General features: G+C 30.9%; 2 protein-coding genes across 2 annotated transcripts; one reads left to right on the top strand and one right to left on the bottom strand.

The window, feature by feature from the left end:
- Positions 1-1,823: 1,823 nt before the first annotated feature.
- Positions 1,824-4,205, top strand: LOC120091314 (COBRA-like protein 4). Its single transcript, XM_039049295.1, has 6 exons — positions 1,824-2,319; positions 2,418-2,497; positions 2,589-3,045; positions 3,141-3,288; positions 3,380-3,657; positions 3,756-4,205. The coding sequence occupies exons 1-6, from the start codon at positions 2,268-2,270 to the stop codon at positions 4,040-4,042; spliced, it is 1,302 nt and encodes a 433-aa protein (XP_038905223.1). The 5' UTR covers positions 1,824-2,267; the 3' UTR covers positions 4,043-4,205.
- A 108-nt stretch (positions 4,206-4,313) lies between these two features.
- LOC120091304 (protein COBRA-like) lies at positions 4,314-7,535 on the bottom strand. The gene is made up of 6 exons (XM_039049283.1): positions 7,210-7,535; positions 6,423-6,502; positions 5,666-6,122; positions 5,345-5,504; positions 4,990-5,273; positions 4,314-4,885 (listed from the first exon to the last, which is right to left on the bottom strand). The coding sequence occupies exons 1-6, from the start codon at positions 7,298-7,300 to the stop codon at positions 4,590-4,592; spliced, it is 1,368 nt and encodes a 455-aa protein (XP_038905211.1). The 5' UTR covers positions 7,301-7,535; the 3' UTR covers positions 4,314-4,589.
- Between the last annotated feature and the right edge of the window lie 18,178 nt (positions 7,536-25,713).

Raw genomic sequence — 25,713 nt, forward strand, 5'->3', positions numbered from 1 at the left:
CAGAGGTTCGATTACTCATAGAAAAGTACTAAAATATCATGATTCATACATGAAAAGGGAAAGGCAGGCTAACAAAGGATTGCAAGAAGAGAAATGTTGGTATTGAAGCAATTGATAAGAAGTCCACCAAATGCACATAAGTTTGGTAGATGTGTCTTTGGCCTTTCATTACATCCACAAGCCCTTCTTTCTCTGTACTTTTTATTTTCTTTCCAAACTGTTTGCTTCTTTCAGACTCATTCCTATTGGTTAAGATCCAAAGAAAGTCGGCTTCCCTTGCCTTCCATGTTAGGTCTAAGCCCCCTTGACAAAAATGGCCTCAATGACCATTCATGTATATATTATTTCATTATATTCAAGTTTCTTTTTCTGTCCCTATTTTAATCTTAGTTATTTTCTTTTTTGGGGAAAAAAGTAACTCAAGGAACTCAAGTATATATGTAAAATAGGAACTATATTGAAAAGATAATCATTTAAAAAAAAATACAAAAAATGAATAATGGACCGAACATTAGTGAGTAATTACTATTATTTTGGAAAATGCCACAAGCATAGCTCAAATCTCCACCATGCATATTATTGAGTTATTAAATAATAATATTGAAATTTTGGGATAATAACCCTACATTTTAAAATATTTTGAAAGGTATGTTTTATAAAAAAAAAATAATAATAATAATAACTCGATTATAAATTATATTTTTTAAAATTAAATAATTGTGGATATGACATTATTTTAAACTAATTAATCATTGATCCACTTCAATTTAGATAATAATTCATTATGATTGACCCTATCATTTGAAGTACTAAATTAATCACATTGGTGTATTCTAATTTTCCAATACTTGTGAATGTGTTTATAGTATAGACGTTATTTTTGTGATATTTTAATTGAGATCTCATTTAGTAACTATTTGATTTTTTGTTTTTAGTTTTTGAAAATTAAGCTTATAAACATCACTTTCATCTATTAGTCTATATGTTTTATTGTTTATTTATTTTAGGAATGTTTTTAAAATCAAAGTTAAATTTTGAAAATTTAAAAAAGAAAAAAGAAAAAACAAGAACTTGTTTTTATTTTGGAAAATTGATTAAAAATTCAAATTTTATATGGTAAATAAGAAAACAATAAGTAAGAAAATGTAAGAAAACAAGACAATTTTAGAAAATCAGTAACAAAAAGTAAAATTGGTTACTAAACTAAACCTATTTTATACTAGATTTGCCCTACCATTACCTCATTATCTTAATCAAAAGAAAGTAAATTGATTGTTTTTAAGACAGTAAGTATGATAAAGATTTAAACCTTCGACCTCAATACAAAAAATACATGATACATTAAATTATGCTCCCTTCATGAAATAGTTATAAATTAGGAATTTGAAGTAACCACATAATTTTTTAGTCTAAGTACTATTTTAGTTTCTATACTTTCAACTTTGGTTCATTTTGATCTCTATATTTTCACATTGTTCATTTTGGTCCCTATACTTTCAATTTTGATTCATATCCTTGAACTTTTAAAATTTTCATTTTGATCCTTATACTTTCAAAAAGTGATGATTTTGGTTCCATTATTTTCCTTTTTACTTCACTTTTAAGATGTCAAAATAGTTACTTTTTGAAAGTTCAAGAACTAAAACGAACCAAAGTTGAAAGTATAGAGACTAAATAAACATTTTAAAAGTACTGAGACTAAAATAAACCAAAGTTGAAAGTACAATGATCAAAACAGTATTTAAACCTAAATTTTAATTACTTGAGGTAAAAAAGGGTTAAGTTATTAGTGATTATATATTGATACTTAGGTAAAAAGGGTTGAGAAGGAAGTCCAAACATGGTAGGTGCAATTTCATTATACATGAGACCACACAGCCAAAAACCACAACAAGGGCATTTGAGTAACTTCCACGCCTAAGTCTTTCCCAATTCCATTACATGTCATCTTCAACCTTTGTACCGTTGAGATGTTAACTTCTCAATCTTCACATCTCCCGCCATTTTTCTCACAAAGCCATTCCTTCACGTTATGGGAACTGAACAGAACAATAAAAAAAAAAAATAACAAAGAACAAAGAAAAACAAAACCATAATCTTATATAAAGCTTTCAACTACAAAAAGCTTTTGGTGTTCCATTTCTGCAACCACACTACTTCCTTTCCATCAATACTCCCCCTCCATCTTCTTCTTGTTCCTTAACTGCACGAGAGAACTTGTTAGCTCGACTCATCGGCCAACATTGGATTCGACTGAATTGACAGTCATGAGGTTGTTCATTTCAGTTGTCTTCCTTTTTGTCTTATTTTCTCATGGAGGTGAGCCTGTTTTACAAGTGACATTTAACTGTCATTTTGAACTTCTTGTGTGGGTGTGTTTTGGAGATCAATCTTCTTGTTCTTTTTTTTGGTTGTAGCTGCATATGATCCATTGGATCCGAACGGGAACATTACGATCAAATGGGACATCATGTCTTGGACGCCCGATGGCTATGTGGTAATATTTTTTCTTCAGGTCTCACTTTAGATCTAGTGAAGTAATGAGTTAGCAATTTCATATCACCTTGACATCTTGTGTAATTACATAGGCAGTAGTTACATTGAACAATTTTCAAATGTATCGGCATATAATGAACCCCGGATGGACGATGGGATGGACTTGGGCGAAAAAGGAAGTGATATGGTCAATGGTGGGGTCGCAGACGACGGAGCAAGGCGACTGCTCCAAGTTCAAAGGAAACATTCCTCACTGCTGCAAGAAAAACCCCACTGTTGTGGATTTGATGCCTGGAGTTCCTTACAACCAACAGTTTACAAACTGCTGCAAAGGTGGGGTTGTGGCTGCTTGGGGACAAGACCCTCAAGCTGCTGTTTCAGCCTTTCAGCTTAGTGTTGGCCAAGCAGGTACTTCAAACAAGACTGTCAAGCTCCCCAAGAACTTCACTTTGCTCGGTCCAGGCCCTGGATATACTTGTGGACCTGCAAAGGTTGTGCCCTCCACCACCTTCCTCACACCCGACCGCCGCCGCAAAACTCAAGCTCTAAGTAAGATCATGTTCCATTGCAGTCCTCCATCGATCCCTATCATTTCATCCATGAGTTTAAGGTTGTAATGTGGTCATCTTTCCTGTTTCTTTCAGTGACTTGGAATGTGACCTGCACGTACTCTCAGTTTCTAGCAAGAAAGAATCCTAATTGTTGTGTTTCTTTCTCATCTTTCTACAACGACACGATCACATCTTGTCCATCTTGCGCCTGTGGTTGCCAAAACAAGAACAATTGTGTCCAGTAAGGCTCCCAGTTTCGAGCTCATTTTTTTAAGTACTGTTGCTATAACAGATGACAGCTGACTTGTGGTTATAACTTGTAATGACTGAAGGAGTGATTCTAAGATTCTTAAGCTGGTTGGAATCAATACACCAAGGAAAGACAGTGCTCCGCTGCTGCACTGCACACATCACATGTGCCCTGTTCGAGTGCACTGGCATGTAAAGCAAAATTACAAAGAATATTGGCGAGTGAAGATTGCCATCACAAACTTCAACTACCGAATGAACTATTCGCTTTGGTCTCTCGTTGTCCAGCACCCGAATCTGAACAATGTAACCCAAGTTTTCAGCTTTGACTACAAACCCCTTGTTCCCTATGAATCTATCAGTAAGTAAAAACATTGAACTCCGAAACTGTTTTCTCATTTCCTTCTCATATTCAGGAAAAGAGCGCTAAACAACGGTTTTTGCTCATTATATACGCAGATGACACAGGAATGTTTTATGGGATGAAGTTCTACAACGACCTTCTGATGGAAGCGGGGCCATTCGGGAATGTACAATCAGAGGTGTTGCTCCGTAAGGACCAGAACACCTTCACTTTCAAGCAGGGATGGGCATTTCCTCGAAAAGTTTACTTCAATGGCGACGAGTGCATGCTTCCGCCACCCGACACATACCCATTCCTGCCAAACACTGCCCGGAAAAGGCCAGTTGCCTTTTCATCTTCAATTGCTTTGCTGCTGCTCTTCCTGCTGCTAGCTATTTGTTGAGACCCCTTCTAGAATTGTTAAGAGAGAATGTAACGTAGTTTTCAAGTGGCCAAGTCCATATTTTTGACATTTAGTAACAAAATCACAGGTATACAAAAACTCGAACATTCTTTCAGAAAGTACAAAATTGAGAATGTTATATGGGTGAAGAATTTACACAAAACTTCAGTATCAGCTCCCTTTTTTTTTTTTTTTGGAATCTACTTTTCCATTCACAAAAATTCCACTACCACCGACATGATCATCCATGAAAGGAGATACATAGTAGGAATAAAAAAATGGCAGGACATTTAATGATAACAATTGCTTTGAATGAATGTTCCAAGTTCCCACAGTTAAACAGATCTCGACACGGACATGGAAATATTAGAAAGTTTCTGTAATATAGTACAACATTTACAAAGTGAATTCAATCACCAAAAAATTCACCTGAAGCAACAATCTAAGTTAAAAGTCATGATCCACATCCATGAGATTCATCATTTCTTTTAATAGTATGGGCCAGACTGATCTCAAAACTTCAGAATGACTCGAGTATACCGAGAAGTTATGCAAACGAATGGTGAAAGGACAAGAGAGTCAATGAAGTCAGCAATAGCATAGTAAACACTGAGACACCTTGCTTAGAACCTGTGTTCGGCAAGTAGGGATAGGCTTCTGGAGGTGGCATAACACAATTGTCGCCATTAAAATAGATCCTCCTCGGGAAAGCCCAGCCTTTATCAAATGTGAAAGTTGATTGATCCTTCCGGAAAAGTAGCTCTGTCTGTACATTCCCAAGAGGACCTGCTTGCATGAGCAAATCGTTGTAGAACTTGACTCCCCACAGGATTGCAGTATCATCTGTTTTAGAAAAACATACACTTAATTCTACACGTATTTAAATTTAAAAGAATAGAAACGGAAGCAAGATTGATCATAAGAGGTAAAAAGAGATTCTATCCTACTTATCGTTCCATATGGATTGATTGACTGGTAGTTGAAGCTGAAAATCTGTGTTAGATTGTCGAAGTTGGGATGTTGGACAACTAAGTTCCAATTTGTATAGTTCATCATGTAATTGAAGTTTGTAATTGTGATCTTCACACGCCAATACTCCTTATAGTTAATCTTCACGTGCCAATGTACTCGAATAGGGCACATATGGCCAGTACACTGAACCAAAGGTGTCAAATTGTTCTTGCTAGAACTAGCACTGGTAACAACAGAAGCTAAATGCGGAGAATTTGGTCTGCAAATAAGCATACCGGCATTAGTCCGAGTCATGTTAGTCTATAGTTTTATATGAGGCAGTGAGCTTACTCCACACAACTTTGGGGTGCGTTCAAGTTGCTTTGGCAGCCACAGGAGCACTTCGGGCAAGAAACAATTGTGTCGTTGTAAAATGATGACAGCGAGACACAGCAAGTAGGAGTTTTCTGGGCCAGAAATTGTGAATATGTGCATGTAACATTCCATGTCACTGCAAATAAGAAGGATTTTTTAGCAAAACATGAGTTAATTAGTACAAGGATTTATTGAAAGGAAAGATAGAATATGAAAGCAACTTGAACTTGAAGCTACACAAAAACTTAGAAACAGGAAAATAGTACAAGTAAATATATCTCACAGATCATTACTTACTCAATGCCTGTGTAACTCTCCGTTTGTCGAGGGAATTGAATTTGCTCGGTTTAACAATTTTGGCCGGTCCACAGGTATAACCAGGTCCAGGTGCTTTTAAGGTGAAGTTCTTTGGCAGTCGAACAGTTTTATTTGAGGTTCCGGCTGCACCAACACTGACCTGAAATGAGCTCACTGCAGTAGCTGGATCTTGCACCCAGGAGTTGAGAACTCCACCTTTACAGCAATTTGCAATCTGCTGGTTATAAGGAGTTCCGGGCAATAGATCGACAACCGTTGGATCCCTCTTGCAGCAATGGGGGATGTTCCCTTTATATCTAGAACAATCACCTTGCTCTGTTGTTTGGCCTCCCAACATGGCCCATATGACTTCTTTCTTTGCCCATTTCCATTGGAGAGACCATCCCGGTGTTTGAATGTGACGATATTGTTGGAAATTATACAGAGTAACAACAGCCTACACATTCATATGTAAGGTTTAATATGTAAGAACAAGGACCAAAAGGAAAAGGGCAACTATGGCCCCAATTGATAACGTTGTCGTTTCTGTTTCCTAATTTTTGTTTCTGGTTTGTTTAGAGAACTAGAAACACAAATATGTTTCGTAGCTAAATTTCCAATCATTATCATCCATGTTTTGAAAAATGCAAGAATGCAAGGGCTATCGCACATTGGTGCCTCACACATTTATAAAAATAAAACAAAATAAAAAACATGGATTCTCATGAAATTGACACAGTGATGCAATAATACTTACAACATATCCATCAGCAGTCCAGCTCATAATATCCCATTTGATAGTAATGTTTCCATTTGGATCAAGTGGATCATATGCTTCTGAAAATCAAATGAAAAAGGAGAGGGAAAAAAGACAATAAATCAGCATCACCCTCTCAAGATCAAACAGTACTTTAAAGATATTAGTGAAATAATAATGATTGAAACAAAGAAGCCAACAAGAAAAAAGCAATATGATCCATGGACAAAATTAGTAGCCTCAAGAATATAACCTCTAACTGTGTTAGGTAAACATCATTTCTTATCCAATATTTAGGCACTCCTTTTTAACTTTGCTCTCAATTTCTTCTCAGAAAACTGAACAAACATAACATTAAAAAAAATCATAATAAACTTTCAGAATAAAGAAGAAACAGGGGATTTCTCGTCAAACTGCCAAAACCAGAATCACTTGTCCAGAGTCTTGTGCATGCAGAGAGCATAATGCATTTGAAAGTTCAAAGAAAGAAGACCCAAAAAACTGAAGTCCACCCATGTGACCAAGACCCGATAAGATCGAAATCAAAGAAAATGAGAGAAATAAACCCCTGAAACTCAAAAGTAATCAAGTCCAAAACTACCATATCGTCATTCATCAAATTCAAGAAAAAGAAAAACAGATTCTAGAGCCGATCAGTCACAAAAACAAGCAAAAAGAGAGACCGATTCTTCAAAACAGAGACGATTATGAAAACAAAGAAACGAACAAACTGACACCCATTGAGACAAAATGAGGGCTGAAACAAAACCCAAAAGAAGAAGCGAACCTGTTGAAGAAAGAAAGGTAGAGAAGGCAAGAAAAATGGCGAGAAGGGGAAAGAGAGAAGGTAATCTGGAAATGGGAAGAGCCATAATCATGGGTTTGGTTAAAAAATGGTGGTTCTGGGTTCTGGGTTCGTGGGTTTTAAGCTTTTTGTAACGTCTGAGAATCAATCGAAAAGAGAGAGAAAAGGGAAAACGCGGAGAGAAGAAATGGGAATGCAAGGTGGGGGTTCTTTTGCTTTGCTCACTTGGCAAATCGTTTCGAGGAGTGGAAGATGAAAGCTTTTTGAGAGCCCACTGAGAATTTTTCTTTTTCCAATTGACAAATATACCAAACTGTCAGTTTCATGCCTCTGGCAGACAAAAAAGTTTTTCTTTTGCCCCAAATTTTGGTCCAATTTTATATCCGTTTTATCTACAAATACTTGTCTACCAAGTTTTTCATTTTAACTCTATTTCATCTTATCAACGATAATTAGTATATATTATCTTAAAAGTCGATGGTATAAATCTTTCTACTCCATTTAATATTCAAAAAATAGGCATTTCTACGTAAAATGTGTGACTATTTTATCTTTTATAAAAATGATCTATTGGTCTCTCTATTTTCGTTAATATCATAGGTTATTTACAATTTAGTCCTTCCCTACATTATATATATTCTCTCTCATTCACATTCTCTTTTCCATGCATATATTCTCTCTCCCCATGAAAACCATTTCTTCCACATCATCTCTTTTCTCTTCTCCCTCCCTCTTTTCTTCTTTTGGCGTGTGAGTTGCAAGCACTGTAAGTTGCATCCTGCGACGAGGTGAGCATGGGACAGTAAGAATGACGATGGCGGGCTCGGAGCTAATGAATGACGATGGCGGGCTCGGAGCTAATGAATGACGACGGGAGACTCGAAGCAAATGAACGGCAACGACGGACTCGGGGCAGACGAACGACGAACACAATTCAACTTTTAGTTTTTTTTTTTATATATATTGTGATATACATGTATTTTTTTTAGCTTTTATAGGAAATTTGATATATATTGTGATATATGTATTCGTTTATTTGATATAAACGAGAGTGTATTTTTTTTTATTTAGACTTCATATATTATGATATATACAAATTTTGATTCTTGTAATTTCTAACTACCTAAATGGTATATATGATATATATTATGTGATATAAATGAAATTTATGAAGATTTATATGTTGTGATATATTTCATGTATTAGTTTATACTATAATTCATCTCAAACATTGAGTCAATCTCTAATTTATAAACAATAGTATATTTCATATATTTGTTAGAAAATTTTCAAATATGTTCTAAGGTATATTTAAAATAACCATGAATTTGCCAAAATGTTTTAAGGTATATATATTTAAAATAACCATTAATCCGTCAGAAAAAACCAAACAGTTGATACGTAAAAATCAACATAAATAGAAAATAAAATTTTATTAAATGTATTTTTTTTAAATTGAAAAATGGAAAAAAATAACAATAAATGCATTTTCTCTCTCTAATTGATAAATGAGAAGAATTATATTAGGTGCATTTTCTATCTCTATAATAAATGTATTTTCTCTCCTCATCAATAAAATGGCTTCGAAAATAGGAAAATATATACAAAAATAGGATATAAATAAATGAAAAAAATGTGTAATTGTCCAAACTTAACCCCAAAAGTCATCTTTGAAAAAAATTCAAATTTTAGAACATTTATGAAATATAAGACTTTCTTTAGACCTTCCACGTAAAAACCTTAAAAAGTAATTGAATGTTTAGGTTAAAGGCTTGACTTCAGTTGAGTTTTGCATTCTAACCCTAATCCATGTGGTGGGAAGTTTTATGGACTCGAATAGGAATTATGAGATCCAAACATCCTATGTGGGTTCCATCTCAAACCTAAATACTTTTTTTTCTTCTCTTTTCTTATGTATTTTTCATTCTCTTTTCTAATTGCCTATTTAAATTAATTGTCAATTAAATTTTCCAGAATAAAAGTTTTACCTTCTATTTTATGATCATATTTTTTAAATTTTGAATGTCTCACTATAGTTAATATGATTGGTGGATGGAATTCTATTTAGGAGAGAAGAGAAAAATAAATGTTATTTTTCTCTAATATAAAGTATATATATAATCAGGATAGGAAGATTCAAATCCTAATCTATTTGTCACTCTCGCTAACTCTAAAAAATAATTTATTGTATTTAATGAAAAGAAATAAATATTGTAATACACAAAAGGTTTAAATATTAATTTGGTTCTTGGAATTTGAATTTTGTTCTATTTTCGTCTCTAAACTTTAAAAAACGATTGTCTTTGTCCCGAAACTTTTTTTTTAAAAAAAGTTTATTTTGGTCTTTACTATTAAGATTTTTTTAAAACTTTTTGATAAAATTACACCTACCATGTGTTGAGCAAAATGAGGCTGGAGTAAAATGTGAACGTGCCAATACATTTAATGGTCAAAATCTTGAACGTAAAATAACTTAAATTCTCCTATAGAAAATTGTTTTACCACCTAGTTCAAAATTGAAAACTTAAATTTTTTTAGCATAATTAACTTATTTGGTAACTTAATCATCTAAAAATATAGGTCATATCATCATTTTGTTTAAGAGTTAATAGAATCTTAATAATAGGGACCAAAATAAGTGTTTTTTAAAAGTTTGAGGATTAGAATAGCCATCATTAAAAGTTTAAGCACTAAAATAAAATAAAATTTAGAATTTAGAGAATAAAAAAATATTTAAACCTTGGAAAAGAAATTATATGGTGGAATACTTAAGTTTTGACTTATCTACAAATTAGCTGGACGTAATAAAAGTAAACACAGCTTCAAACTCATAATGATGTGATGTGTAAGTTCTATTCATATTAACATTAGGAATGAAAGTTTTTTTTTTTCTATTTAAAAAAAAAAAAAGAACAGAACAAAACAAAACAAACAGAAATAAAAGGTGCTGATTTAGAAAAGTTTGAATACTTATTTAAAAAAATAATAAATAATAAATAAAAGAAGAAGAAGAAGAAAAGTTTGAATATCTCGAAAAACTTGCCTTTTAAAATTTTAATAGTCAAAATTGCCTTTTAAAATTTTTCTTAATAAATAAAATTGCTTAATTTTTTTATTTAAAAAACTATATTTGAAAAACTTGTAATTGAGTTACATTTTAAGCGATCAATCCAAAATATGTGATAAGAATATGTATATATTTTGATAATATGTAGAATGGGAGATGAATTTTTATCTCGAAATTTATATTATAAATTCATATTAGTTTAATTATATTCATGTGTAATCACTTTTATATATGGCATAATTAGAATAATCAAAATAAATAATAGCTCAGTTGACATAAAATTTATACAATCAAGGATTTGATTTGTAAAAATAAAATTAAAATAATTTTTTATTTAAAGTTTTTTTTTTTAAAAAAAATGTAAGGTATAAAAACTCTTTTACTGGAAACATAATATTTTATTATTTTTTTTTTTTTCAAAAAACACAAACATTAAACTAGAAGGTATTCTAAACAAATCTTTAGTCACCATATATTTTTTATTTTTATTGGGTGCCAGCCTATGGGCTTTCTAAGAATATTTGAAAAAAATTAGATATCAACCTTTGAAAAATAAAATAAACATCAAAATAATTTTTTTTTTTTTAAAAAAAAAAAACTAATTGTTAATAGGTGTAGATGAGTCAATTATAAGTTATAAGTATGGCAAATTTCAACTATTTATTAGTATTATTACTATTATTATTAGAACAAGTCAAATTTCAACTCTAAACTAAAACAAATAAAAAAATATGCTTTCTTCATAATCAAATTAGATACCCAAGCTAATCCAGAAAAAAAAATTTAAAAATTGATCTAATATAACACCCAAAATCTAATTTAAATAAGAATAAAATGACAAACATTAAGGTTCTGGTTGTTAACCATCTGGTCTTTTGTTTTTGTTTTTTAAAATCTACTTCATCTAATTTTTTTATGAAAAATAGATAATAAAAGAAGAAATTTAGAGGTGTAAATAGTATGTAAAGATTTGATTTTAAAAAACAAAATGATTACCAAACGAAACTTAAATAACTAAATTTTAAAAAAATCTAACTCAAAATAAACGTCCACGTAAAAATAAAAATTTATAAATTACGAAAAAAAATAGTCTCATCAAACTAAGGTGGGGAAAAAAATTTCGTTGCGAATCTCAAATAAATGAAATTCTGTTACAAGAACTTTAAAATTGACTTCTACTTTGAATTATAATATTATTAGACAAAATAAAGCACAAATTATCTCACAAATTCTACCTAAACAACTATAGGTATTAAAAAGGAGATTAAAATTAGAAAAGAACTAAAATATTTATAAATATAATAAAATTTTATTATATTTTGTTATTATTTATAAATATTTGGAACAATCTTATTATTTAAAATAATTTCTCATACATTTGGTCAATAAAATGAAAATAAAAATAAGAAGGTAAAAAGAAGATGGTGAGGCTTGGAAAGAAAGGTTATATTTGGGGAAGCACGGGCTGACTAGTGGAACAGATGGAAATGGATATAATACAGCTGGCCTTGGGACCTTTCTAGAAGAACCTGGATTTTTGGCTTTGCTGGCTTTGGGCTGCTTTGTCAGCATGCCAAACATGGACATAAAAGTCCAAACTAACAATATTAAAATCTATCAATTCTCTCCTCACAATTTTACAACATTCAATTTACTCCTTTAAATGTTTCATAATTGTTTATATAGTCTTTTCAATTTGGTTTAATTCTAAATGTATTTTTTTTTTTTATCTAACTTTCTTAATACAACTCTATAATTATTTAATATTGAATTTTAATATCTAATAATTTAGTCTTCTACTTTAAAGTTTTTAATCATTTACTTTTTATTATAGAAAATATTGTTTGAGATTTGATAAATTGGTTATGGACTTAATGTATTTATAAACTAGATAAACTAAATACTTACATGATAATAATGATAATTTGCACTTAATTGTGATGGAATCAATAACTATAAAATTATTACAAAATTCAAAATTTTAGGGGCTAAATTATTACATACTAACATTTAAGAGCTAAGAGGACGTTTGGGGCAATGACTATTCTAAGACTATAATAACCACCTCTTACTACAGTAAATACTATTTCAAACTCCCAATTAACTACTGTTAACACTATTTTCAAAACTCTCATTTGCTACAGTATTTACTATTTACATTCATCATTTTTTTAATTTGTTGCTACGGTGTGTACTATTTCCTCTAGGATTGGCAATGGGACCGGGGCAGGGGAGGGTCCCCCGTTCTTGGCCCCGTGGGGGAAATTTCCCCCATCCTCGCCCCCGTCCCCGCCATTTGAAGGCGAGGATGGGGCGGGGATTCCCCATCGAGGAAACGAGGTCCCCACGAGGGCACATTCCCTGTTTCTCGCGGGAAATCCTCTTAGATGGATTCCCCATTTTTTTTTCTTTTAATTTTTTAAGTTTAAGCTTGACTTTTGGGCTTAAATTTAAAATTTATATATTCAATATTTGGCTCATAACACTATAAGTCTATAGTATGCATTATAAACATACATATAAATAAGTTATTTTATATATTATAAATATTAAAAATATAACTATATAAAATCGGGGTCGGGATTAATCGGGATCAGGATCGGGACGAGGATACCCTCCCTGTCCCCGGACGGTACCCAAAAAAATTTTCCAATTTGACCCCATCCCCAGTCAAACCGGGGATTCCCTGCCCCAATCGTGGCGAGCCCCGCGAGGACCTGACCCCGCAGGGAATTTTGTCAACCCTAATTTCTTCCTCAAACTAAAATAGTTTACACCTCAAACACATACTATTATATAACCCAAACTAAAAATAATTTATATCCCAAACACAAACTATTATAACTCAACTCTAATAACTTAGGATTATAATAACCAAGTCCATGACCCAAATGCTCTCTAAGAGACATTTGCAAGAATAGCAAAAGAAAAAGAAAATTAAAATTGTAATTTTAACAATGATTTATTGTAATTTACAAATGTAGCAACAAACAAAATATTAGATATATTTTCCGTTGTTCAGTATTCTAATTTTACCTTCTTTTGATGTATTGACAAGTATATTAATAATATATCTGATATATTTTACTTTCTTTATATTTGATGTATCAATTAACGGATATACTTTAGATGTGGTATATTAATCAACTGATATACTTATATCATTCAAAATGAATGATATACTTCATATATATATATATATATTTCTCTTTGAATTTGGTATATCAGTCTACTTACATGCGAAATACGAAGTATATATACATTCTATGGTTGATATTCTAAATTAAATATTAATTAACATGCTATCAAAATCATATCAAGATTTTGAACATATAACAATTAGTTGATAAAGTTTATATTTGTTATACTTGTTAACACAATCAATCCAAAATTGAAAACATAAGAAAACTAATGTGAAAACATAAATTAGGCCATCAAAATCGAACTAATAGAATAACACGATTAAAATATAATTTCCTTCGGATTGAGCCGACATCCGTTACGGTCGTTCGGCGCACAAGTTTTTTACAAACGACTTCACACTTGGAGCTTTGAGGAGGCACTCAAGTGCTTGAAGGAGAAAGAAAGAGAAGCTCTCAGTAGGATAAGGAGGAGTATGGTATATCAATTACATATATTTTGTATAAAGTATATCAGTTGATCGATATGCCAAAAGTAAAAGACTAAATTGATACCATTTTTTAAGAATTAAATTGATATTAAATTCAAAATATAGACATGAAAGCAAGGAAAAATGTTCAAGATAGAATAAATGTCAAACTATTTATAGAAATAGCAAGAAAATCACTAATAGACATTGATAGATTTGTATCAACATCTATCACATAGTATCAATGATAGACTTCTATCGGTTTCTATTAGTGATAGACATTGATATTTTATGTAAATAGTTTCTCTTATTAACCTCTATTAACTTCTATCAAAGAAAATTAAATTTTGCTATTTTGTATAAATAGTTTCTCTTATTTTTCTATTTTTCTCAAATGCAATTACTTTCTTAAAAATAAAATAAAACAAAGTTTTATGAACAATAGATTCTAAATTGGAAGCATGACTTAACAATTTTAAAATTATGAGAATAAAAATAAAATTAAGTCAAACCCACAAAATATAAAAATAGTAATTTCGTGTCAATCATTTCTTTGTTTTAATTAAAAAATTTACATTATTATTTTTAATTTATGCATTTTTAAATTGGCTTTTTGTTAAAGAAATTTCTTATAATTATAATGTATTTTTCTATTATAAATCTGAATGTAGCCACAATTTCTTATTTTTCTAACCTTTAAAGGGTTTTACTTTTTTTTTTCTTTCCTTTTTAAATAATTACTTATAAACTAAGTAAATTATATATATATATATATATAATTCCTTTGGTAGGGGCGGATTGCACGCTGGGAGCGGTATTTATAAAATTCCCTTTGAACATACATATGCCAGCTTTTATGAAGAAGAGAAAAAGAAGTGTTATATTTGGTTCCATACATTAAAAGGTGTATGATAACTTTCATACAACTTTCCTATGTATATTATTCCAAGAAATGGGCCAAAAACTTTAAAACTGTTTTGAAATAAATACATGAACTTCTACCTTAATAACCTATTTACATAGGCCCAATTACACCTAATCTAATTTTCGTTTTCAATTTTTAAACATACATCTGTTTATTTCAAATAATTCGAGGATATCATCTATCTTAATACATATACACATGTGTATATCTCAAAGTATGTAGCATATATATCTCAATTTCAAATATATACATGTGTATATAACAAAGTATGTGGAACATATATCTCAATAGAAACGAGAGTAAAATTAGAGTATGGATATATATAACAATTTTAAATTTGCATTTCTTCTAAATATATTTGAATATATTTTGTATACATTTGCAATAAACATCGTATGCATATATAGAAACAGAACATAGATGAAAACAAAGATTTATCACCATATATTGCATTACATGCGATCCACTAAATCTGAGGATTCTTAATTTGGAAAAAGAATATCCTTTATAAACGAGAACTCCTAAAATCAAGGGAATGATATTAGGATAAATCTTGCATCGATTGAATATATAAAGAGTTTGTATAAGACCGGACTGTGAAATATTTAATCTCTATTTGTAAATCTGTTAATTGATGAGATTAATATTTCATGGGATTATTATGTGCTACTCGATCTTAATCTTGAGTGATTTATAAACTCCTATCAGTGCAATTGATTCTTTGATTTGTGTGAGTGAAAGTGACTCAAGTTGTCTACTCAATAAGCCTACCATTTTGGAAACTTGACCAAATAGGGAGGTGGGAACATAACTTCACAAGATAAAACTCACTCATTCCCGCATAGGGTAAGTAGATGAGTAGTTCATTTAAATGCTGATTTAAAGTCTTGAACAAGAGCCTCACCCTGGTTAGGTCATAAACAAATTGTTTATTAGAGAAATCAGTGATACTTAAGGAAAAGAGGTAATTACATGGATAAAACAGACATTTGACCCAGTTGTAATTACGAACAACTCGTGAAGAATCAACTTTCTTATACTGATTATATCTATGGACACAACTTGTCCTACATGCATAAGAGTCAACTACAGGTCTATAGTGGTTTGTCCTGTAGTTAATGAATGAAGATTAATTTATTAAAGAGTTCAATTAATTAATCTTGGATCATTGAAGCATATAATCTGTAAGTCCATAAGGTCCTCTTATTAGCTCACCACGAACCAACAAGGATCAAATGTGTTGAAAGAAAATTTGAAATGTTCAAATTTTATGAGGTAAAATATTAATTGTAATGGATACAATTATTTACATGATTTATTATAAAGATTATTTGAGTGTGGTTTAAATTATAACTTTATAATATGGAGAATTAATTTATTTGAATATGATTCAAATAATTAATTATTTATTTGGATGAGATCCATATAAATAAATAAATTATTTAATTGGAATAAGGTTTGAATTAATTAGATGATGGGAGAATTAATTTATTTGAATATGATTCAAATAATCAATCAATTAATTTGAATGAGATTCAAATTAAAGAGAATCGGTAAAAGATAAATATTTAAATATGATTTAAATATTGTAAACCTTTTAACATGAGATATTAAATGGAAAGACATTTTTATTAGATATTATTGAATATTTAATTTAAAAATCTGCAGAGTGATTATTCTAATGGGATTAGGACTAACCCAGTAGAGATTTATAAATAGGGCCGAGAGAGCCCCATGAAAAATACATTTCTACACTTCTACTCTCTACATCATAATCTCTACAGTCGTATGTAGATATTTTTCTCCCAATAAAATTCTCCCAATTTTTAGAAAAGGGTTCTCTAAAAATTCTTCTTCCCAATTCCCTCTCATCTTTCAAGAGCGGTTCCCACAAACTGGATCCTCGCCAAAGTCATAGCAAGGAAGATCTCATGGAAAAAGGAAAACTTCAAAGAGACGACTACCGATGCGAGGATAAAACTTTGTTGCAGTTGTGGGTCGACAAAGGTATGGTGCTTAACCTTTTCTCGACTATTTGTATTTTTAATTCGCTTAAGAAATCAAAGACATGATCACATGCTTTCGTTGGGATTCAAATCCCTTCAACCATAGCCTAATTCAAACCTTTCATGTTCCAAATGTTAAATTCATTTGGCCCGTTCGCGGAATTAATGATAGACAGAAAGTTGTCAAGACATCCTATCAATCAAATAATATTTATAATACAGAACTAACTACCTATACTACTGAGTAATACAAGTGGCAAGTCTAGGTCGATCCGCAAAAGCTCGTTTTCAGTTAAAGCGGTGGGGGAGTCAAAGCACTTTTCTTTAAAAATGTAGATTGTTTGCAATGAGGGGCAACCAATTTTTTACACATAGATCTCACACAAAAACTCTCTCTCTCAATCTTTCCCCTGAGAAAATCATAGAGAATTTCTGCCCTTCCCTTCCAAAAAAGAAGGTTCCCACAAGCTCCATCCTTGTTGGAAAATATAGAAAAATTCTTGTAATGGTGTTCATTTTGTTGTGGTTGAAGAGCTCATGATTTCAAGATTTGGAGAAGATTTTGAAGAAACGTCTTCAAAGGTAAATATTTTTCTCCTTTTATTGAAATTCCATCATGCTTAATATTAAGTATTTTTCATTTTTTTATGTTGTTGTTCTTGAATAAAATCGAAGTAAAGCGTTCATATACTTCCACATAGAATTCAATCTCTTCATTTTAGACCACAATCGCCATGGTCCATGGTATAAATTACATTTTTACATCATGGTTTTATGTAAAATACTGTAGTTTATAGTATATATGCTTTTAGACAATGAATTTATTGACCATAGTGTAAATTTACTTTTTACACATTAATTTTATTAATTTTTTTTTTTTTAAAATTCACTGTATATTAAAAATATTATACTAAAGTAAATCAACAATCCAACTATAGACCAAAATTAACAATAGTAGTGATATAATGTTAAGTCTTAGACTATGGTTTTTCATTCATGATGGTGCAAAATTAATTTTCACAACATAGTTTTTACTAATGCAAAACTAATTTTTACATCATAATTTTATTCATCCTGGTGTAACGTTAAATTTTATATAATAACTTTTATCTTTCATAGTGCAAAGTTAATTTTTATGTCATGATTTTTTATTAACCAGGTTGGAAAAGTATTTTTTACACAATGGTTCTTTTATTAACAATGATGTCCTGCTAATATTTACACCAAACTTTTAAAATTCCATAGTCTATAACATACTTTTAAACTATGGTTTTTTATTGACTATAGTGGAAAGCTAATTTTTACACCAGTGGACTTATTAACCGTGGTGTCTTGCTAATTTTTACATCACAGTTTAAAACTTCGTAGTTTGTAGCATACTCTTAGATCATGAATTTTTTTTAATTGATCATGGTGAACGACTAATTTTTACCATATTGATTTTATTAACCGTGATGTCTTACTACTTCTTACTCCACGTTTAAAACTCTGTAGTTTATAACATACTCTTAGATCATAATTTTTTATTGGTCATGGTGGAAAGCTAATTTTTATACCATAGTATTTATTAACCATAGTGTCTTGCTAATTTTTACACCATAGTTTTAAAACTTTGTGATCTATAGCACTCTTAAACCATGTTTTTTATAAATAGAGGTGACATTTTTAATTTTTAAACCATAGTTTTTATTAACCATGGTATCTTACTAATTTTTATTAATCATGGTGTCTTACTAATTTCTACCTCATATTTTTATAAATTGTGTCTTAATAATTTTTACACCATGATTTTTATTAACATGGTGTCTTGCTAAATTTTACACGACAGTTTTCATTTTCAAATTCTATAGTCTATAGAATAATCTTAGACCATGATTTTTACTAAGTGTGTTCTCTAAGTCGGTGTATTCATTTTAATCTATGGTTGGTTCAATTTCTACAACATTAGACCATTGTTATATTAAAAACCATAGTCTTATGTAAAAAAATAAAGCATAGACACTACAACAACCGCACTCTGTCCATGATCGCCGCACACTGCCGCTAGCTCGCTCGCGTTCACCGTCGCCAGTTCGCTCGCCGCCGCTACTATTACTCGCCCTCATTTTGGTATGTTCTTTTTTGGTTATCAAGAAATGGAATCAAAATGAACAATGTATGAACGATTCATCATTAACCTTTGTCGTTCATTAGATTTGCATTACGATTTGAACCGTTGTGACTTCATAGTCGTCTAATTTTAGCTTCTATGTTGTTTGATGTGAAATTCTACAAATTGTTTGCCCTAAAATCATTCTTAATTCAAGATACATTCAACAACACAATCCGAGCTTTCTGCCTTGGGAATGGGTACAAAGAAGAGCAATCCATTTTTATTATCTTTAATGCTCATTTTTGTTAGTTCATTAACAATATCTATTGGTAAAAATGTGATAGTTATAACTACTGTATTTTTATACTAATTTTCAAATGTCCACCTTTAATTTCTCTTGCACTTCTCTGGGTTCATTAATTTTTTTTAGTATTAGCTAACACTTGAAGCTTTTGTTTGTAGCTTTGGATTAGTTTCGGATTCCATCCACCACCTTTAATTAGAATTCAAGTCATTTTCCATAAGTTTTATTTATTAAAACTTTGTTTAGATCAATCAATAAGTCTTAAAACCTTAGGTTAAAAACTTTATTTGTAGTTTGAAAGTAGTTAGGAATATTCAAGTCAATTTTTAAGAATCTCTTGAGGTAAGAGCATCTCCCCCTAACATTATTGTATTTTGATTATGATTTTTACGTAAGGTTTGGCCTTTAAAGGTTTAGTCCATAAGAGCTTGTTATGTTAGATTTGTTTTAGTTCACAAGAGTTTGTTATGTTAGAGTTTGTTTTAGTTCATAAGAGTTTATTATGTTAGAGTTTGTTTTAGTTCATAGGAGTCTCTTAGGTTAGAGTTTGTTTTAGATTTAAGATACTTAGAGACGAGTTTATTCTTTCTTTTAGAAACCAAGGCAATGCCTCAATTTCTATTTGTTCGAAAGGGGTTGTAAGAAATTATGGGTTTCTTGATTCTTTGAAAGTTTTAGAATCAAAATTTGTTCTTTAAATTCTTTGCAACTTATGTCAATGTATAACTGGAGGAGAATTGGTAGTTTGAAATGTTTGGATTTAGATGTAGCGATATTCCCATGTAACTCTTTTTTTCTGACCTTTTATCTTTTTCACTTGAATTCTTAATTTTGTACATGTAAGGAAGAAGCATGAAGATATTCATCAAACTTTTATTGGCATTGTTTCATTTGAGTTTATGAAGTGTTTGTGTTTGGGTACATATCTAATGGTCTCACTTACTTGAATACCAAAGAAAATGAAATTGACCAATTCGTTGGTGGTATGATTGGATTAGTTTTAACTGAAATTGAGTTTTCTTTTAATTAAACTTGTATAATTGTCTTTTTCTTTTTACATGGCAGTTTGATGAAATTAAGTAATTAAGAGGTCCTGTTCTTGAAGCATGGACTCGATGAATGTAGTATAGTTTTGTCTGTAACACCTAGAGACTTTTATCTATAGTTTCAGCCAGATTTTGGACACCTTTTGGCGAGGTTTTGGGACTGTTTGGCGTTGTTTGGTAGGTAATGACTTACTTCGAACACCTTTGGACTCTAATAAAATGCATATGACTGGTTTCAAACTTTTGGGTTTTACAACTTGTAGCAATTCTGGACTAATTTGGAGGGTTTAAATTGGAGTTTAAGGAGGCTTCTGGGTTAATTTTGCAAAGCTTTAGGTAAATGGATTTCTACTCCTGTGTGTTATGCATTCTCTGCATTGTATTTAAGCTATAACATGAATAAGATGTTTGTTCTAATATTATGCTCACTATTGCTTGTGATAGATTTTGTTGATCATGTTTGGTCGTTTGTTCACTAGTTTATGTCACGATAAGGTCTTGAGAAACATACCTTGGTTAAAGACATTCTTATTTAGATGGTCGTTACGACTTCAATTGTGAAGGCTTAAGCTTATTAAAACACTAGTCAGCAAGGTTTCAGAATTATTTGGGGACGTTCAGTAGGTAAAATTCTGCTTGAACTCTTTTAGTTCTTAGTAATTATTGCTGTAAATTAGTTTAAAAGTCTGAAACTTTCTGCTTGTAGTTCTAAAGTGATTCAGAGTGTTTAAGTTGAGATTTAAGTTTGTTTTGAATAAGAACATATCTTTTAAATGCTCGTTCAATTTAAATTTAAATTTAGGATTTTGAACCCAATTTTAATCTCCAAATGTTGTCTTTGTTGTTTGAGAACCATCTGGATTGCTTTAGCAGAGTAATGGTTAATTAATATTCATGTATACTTAATTATCTTGTCACATATTTGTTAATAAGCAGTGACTAATTAAAATATTATGAATTTTATGATTTAACTTTCCTTTTGCTTGGAATGACCTTGGAAATTTTGTACTTTTTCTTCTGCACTGTGGGGCAACGTTGGTGGATCCAATAAGCAGAAGTTATATTTAGCAACAACACACTTTACTCTTTTCAGGATAATCAAATTATCATGAAATCTTGTTGTTGTAGATGGGTAATATTACACATAATTCCTTTCAATTGAATTCTCTTTAGGACTTCTTAGATCCCGCCGGCAGAAGTGATTTAGATTTAGATTGTTCCTAATCATTGAAAGCTTTTATTTGTAGATAAACTAATCTCCAAATCTGCAGGATTTCTTTTTATGTTGGGATATATGAAAATCAGCTGATATGAATCTTACCTACTTTTAATGACCTAACATAGATTGCAAGTAGAAAGATACTTGTTAGCTTCTATTTATAGTTTTGGAATAAATTCAAACTGTTCAAACATTGTCGGACAAGAAATTAGGATTAGGTTTGTTTTTGTTACAAGGTTAGCAATTGTTGGTAAATCCTCTTGAGCATCTATTTGATTTTTATCAAGGTTTTAGAATTGAGTTCTAATCTTTAAATCTGGTTGTTTTTGTTTAGGAGCGTTTGGATTAGTTTTAAAGGCAAATTAGGAAAGCGAAATTCTACTTTATTTGTTTTATGTTAGTGTGTTATGTGTTTTAGTTAATTAATTATAATATGTCACATGTATATCTCTATGATTTTTATTATTTTTTAATGTTATTGTGATTTTGGATGTTGGATGTTAAGCATGATGCATTGTGATTTTGGATGTTAGGCATGAACCTCTCTTTTTGTAGCAATGGTTATTATTAGACCGTTTGAGTACTTTTCTATCTAAGTTTTAAGTCTGTTTCGTTGAGCTTTAATACTTAAAAGTTACGTTTAGACATTTTCAAATATAGTTGAAGTGATTTAGATTGGTTTCTCTTAGAAGCCGATGTTGGTAGATTCAAATTGGTTTTGAACTCTTTCGAAGATTTCTTTTAGTGTAGCGCCAAGTCAATTTTGTTTCATTTAGGTGATTAAGCCTCTATTTCTGAGGCATTGTATTTTATGACTATACTTCAGATTTATTCATTTACTGTTGTTCTTTATTTCTTTTTAAAATGTGGTTTTGATTGTTGTGAGTATATGCTTAAAAAAAATTATGAACATTAAGAAGGTGTACATATCTTTCAAATATTACTATTATTGTTGACATTGATGTATTGGATTGAATTATAAAATGAATGTTGTTTTTTTAATAGGTCTTGTGCAAATCTTGAAGTGAGGAAACCGACAAGCATATTATGTATATGTGTTTTTTTGTTCGGATAGTACCAAACTTTTTTTTGGCAACACTTGTATTTAGTTTCTTTATAAATAACTTATCAAAGTTTAATTACTATTTTAATTTTATATAGTTTCTTTGTATAAACATTACCGTTACTATTTTAATTTTATATAGTTTCTTTGTATGAACGTTACCAACCTTGTTATATATTAACATTCATATTTATTGATAGTTCTCAAAACAAGCTATTTTTATATCTTCAATCTAGCTTGTTTGTTATGTTTTAAATGGTTAAACATCTATTCTTGTAGGAATTCGAGCAAATCATACATTTTAGAGTGTTACGGGCTATTTGGGGTTGATTTGGAGCTATCGAAAGTGAAATCGGGCACTCGAAGCTTCAAGAATGTGGAATGACCAAAATGCCGATGGCAGCAACATTGCAACTCTCTGATTGAGCATAGAATTACGCTAAAAGGCAGTAGTTAGCCACCGTGGCACTCCGAACTTTGACGAACGCATCATCGAACGCGTGCACGCTAAGCGTAAAACTCAACATTGCGATGCTAAGGGCTAACGCTATGGCAAAAGCGTTGCGATGTTGCCCATTGCGCTGTGACGCTACCTCGATACTATAAGTATCTTCTTCGTTTTTATTTTTGATGTAGGTTTTCAATGGAGATTGAAGTCTCTCCCAAATTCTTCATCTTCTTTGTATTTCTTGCATCTTTCATATGTTGCCCATTGCGTCGTGATGCTACCTCGATACTACGTAGTTGGTTTGAATATTATAGTGTTCTAGAAACCCTAGTAGTTTTGTTGAGAGAAAATTGTTGTTTAAATGTTGTGTTGGAAGTGCATTTCTTTGAACAAGTGTCAAAGTAAAATCTTTTTGGTTTTGTTGTATAGTGATGTTATGCTGCTGAAATTCTCCTAAAGCATAAGAGTTAGTAAAGTTAGTTACAGGTTAAAATATGGTAATGTTCCCTAGGTTCGTTCTGTTCTTGTTTCTAGATTTGATTGCAATTGAACCAGTTGGTGGGTGAGTTTTATAGAAGGTTTTACTTTTAAGATACTTCATAAAATGTTATCTTCTTTTTTTTATTGCAAGTATTTATAGGATCTATGGGTTTGAATGTGCATGAGAAATGGATCAACTATGAAGCATAATTATGATGCATTTTCAAATTCTTTATTACATTCATTCCTTTCTTTCAAATGTATTAAACTCAACTTTGTTAGTGGCTATTATGATTGTTTGGTCAAATTGATACAACAATCTATGGACGTGTTTTATTTCCTTCTTCCAATAATTTAGTTAATTTTTGTGTGTTGAAATCATAATATATAAAAGCAATTAAGATTTTATTTTGTATATGTACAAGCAAGAGAATTATTATTGTTTAAAAAAATATATTATTGTTTTGCACGTGCTTAAGTAGAAAATATATATGTATTTTTTTTTATTAATGTCGATTTTTAACTCTTTGATCGACATAAAACTGACATTAAAAATGGATTGAACATTTGAAAAAATGAGACATTACAAAAATATTGGACAATTATTGAAAACAAATTGGTAAAAAATAGACATAGAAGATGGTGTAAATGTCGGTTTTTCAATCGATATTGAAGAATATTGGCATTGAAATTTTGGTCAGCTATAATGTTGGTTTAAAACTGACATTAAAGAAAACTGACATTAAAAACCTTTTATAACACGATCTTCGATGTCAATTTTAAACATACATCCATCATCCAAACTGCATATTATAATATGATGCATGGGAATGTTATATATGCATTCAATCATATAATATAACTATTATATTTAATATGATGCATGAGCATGCTTAATTAAATCCAATTATATAACACTCATATTAACATGATGCATGATTTTATGTTTATCCTATGGTGGGATTTTAATCTATATGACATACAATATGGAATATATAAAAAAAAAAACATACATCACATGTATAAAATAATAAACAATACCTTTGGACAAAAAGATTGGCATCCTAAACAATTAATCAAATTAATATAACAATTATATTAATTTAATTAATTGAAATATAATTAAATTACAATAATAATTCAAAAAAGGTAAAAGACTACTCCAAACAACCACTAGCTTGCTCGAACTCACATTCTAGAATTGCCTTGGTGTGCACTCATCTCACTTAGAGCGTAATGATGCTCAAAAGGAGCGTAGTTATGCTGGTCTGGAGCTTGCTGTAGTATAGCGCTACATTCCATGCAGCGTCGCTATGCTCCGCATCAACGTCGCAACGCTGCTGTTGAGCGTAGTTGAGCTAGGCATTTTGCTTTACAGCGGAAGGCACAATGTAATTATACTGTGCAATATGCCCCAAGGAAAATTGCTACCTCTGCTTAGATCTTTAGCCCATTCTTGCTACAATGGTCACCAAACTCTTCAACAACACATGCCAAATTGATAGATACGAATTGACAAACTAGATAGCATAATTTAAATATCCAAAACACAAGGTCCTTATAACTTCAAACACTTTAAAGCAGTAAATCTAATGCCAGTTTTTTTTGTAAACATCCAAATTGCAAATCCAAGCATACATTCACAATGCAGTGCTAATAACCCATCAAAACTCTAAAATTAAGTTAAAAAACAAAATTTAGAGACACGGTTTGGCTCTGATACCAATCGAAGGGATTTAAATTCCAGTAGTGGAAGCGTACGAATGCCTTGTGTCTCGAATTTCATTTTACAGAACTTAATAAAATAGAGGAAGACGGAAACAAGATAAACATACACCCTTAAGCATGCTTTTTTATTGAATTTATAGAGAAGAATAGAGAAAAATAAATACTAACCCTTGAAGAACCTTTCTTCACGTTTCCTCTTCGATGAATAGATCTCCTCCATGGAATCACGAACACAATAATTTCTATTGAATACAACAACCTTCTTTAGACACCACCACAATGAAACTTGAGTTATTCTCAAGGTAAAAGTCACAGAGTATTGTGGGCTTCTAATTTAATTTTGTTGAAGGGGAAGGAGAGTTCTGGAGAGAAAAACACAGGGGAAGGAGAATGTAGAGACAAAGATCAAATCTTTTGATTTTTCACGTATTCTAAAAGCACTCAATTCTCTGCACCATATGGAGAGATAGGAGGGAGATGTAGAAAAACTCCCTCCAC

The sequence above is a fragment of the Benincasa hispida genome, chromosome 1, assembly GCF_009727055.1.
Source record: "Benincasa hispida cultivar B227 chromosome 1, ASM972705v1, whole genome shotgun sequence".
Taxonomy (NCBI): Eukaryota; Viridiplantae; Streptophyta; class Magnoliopsida; order Cucurbitales; family Cucurbitaceae; genus Benincasa; species Benincasa hispida.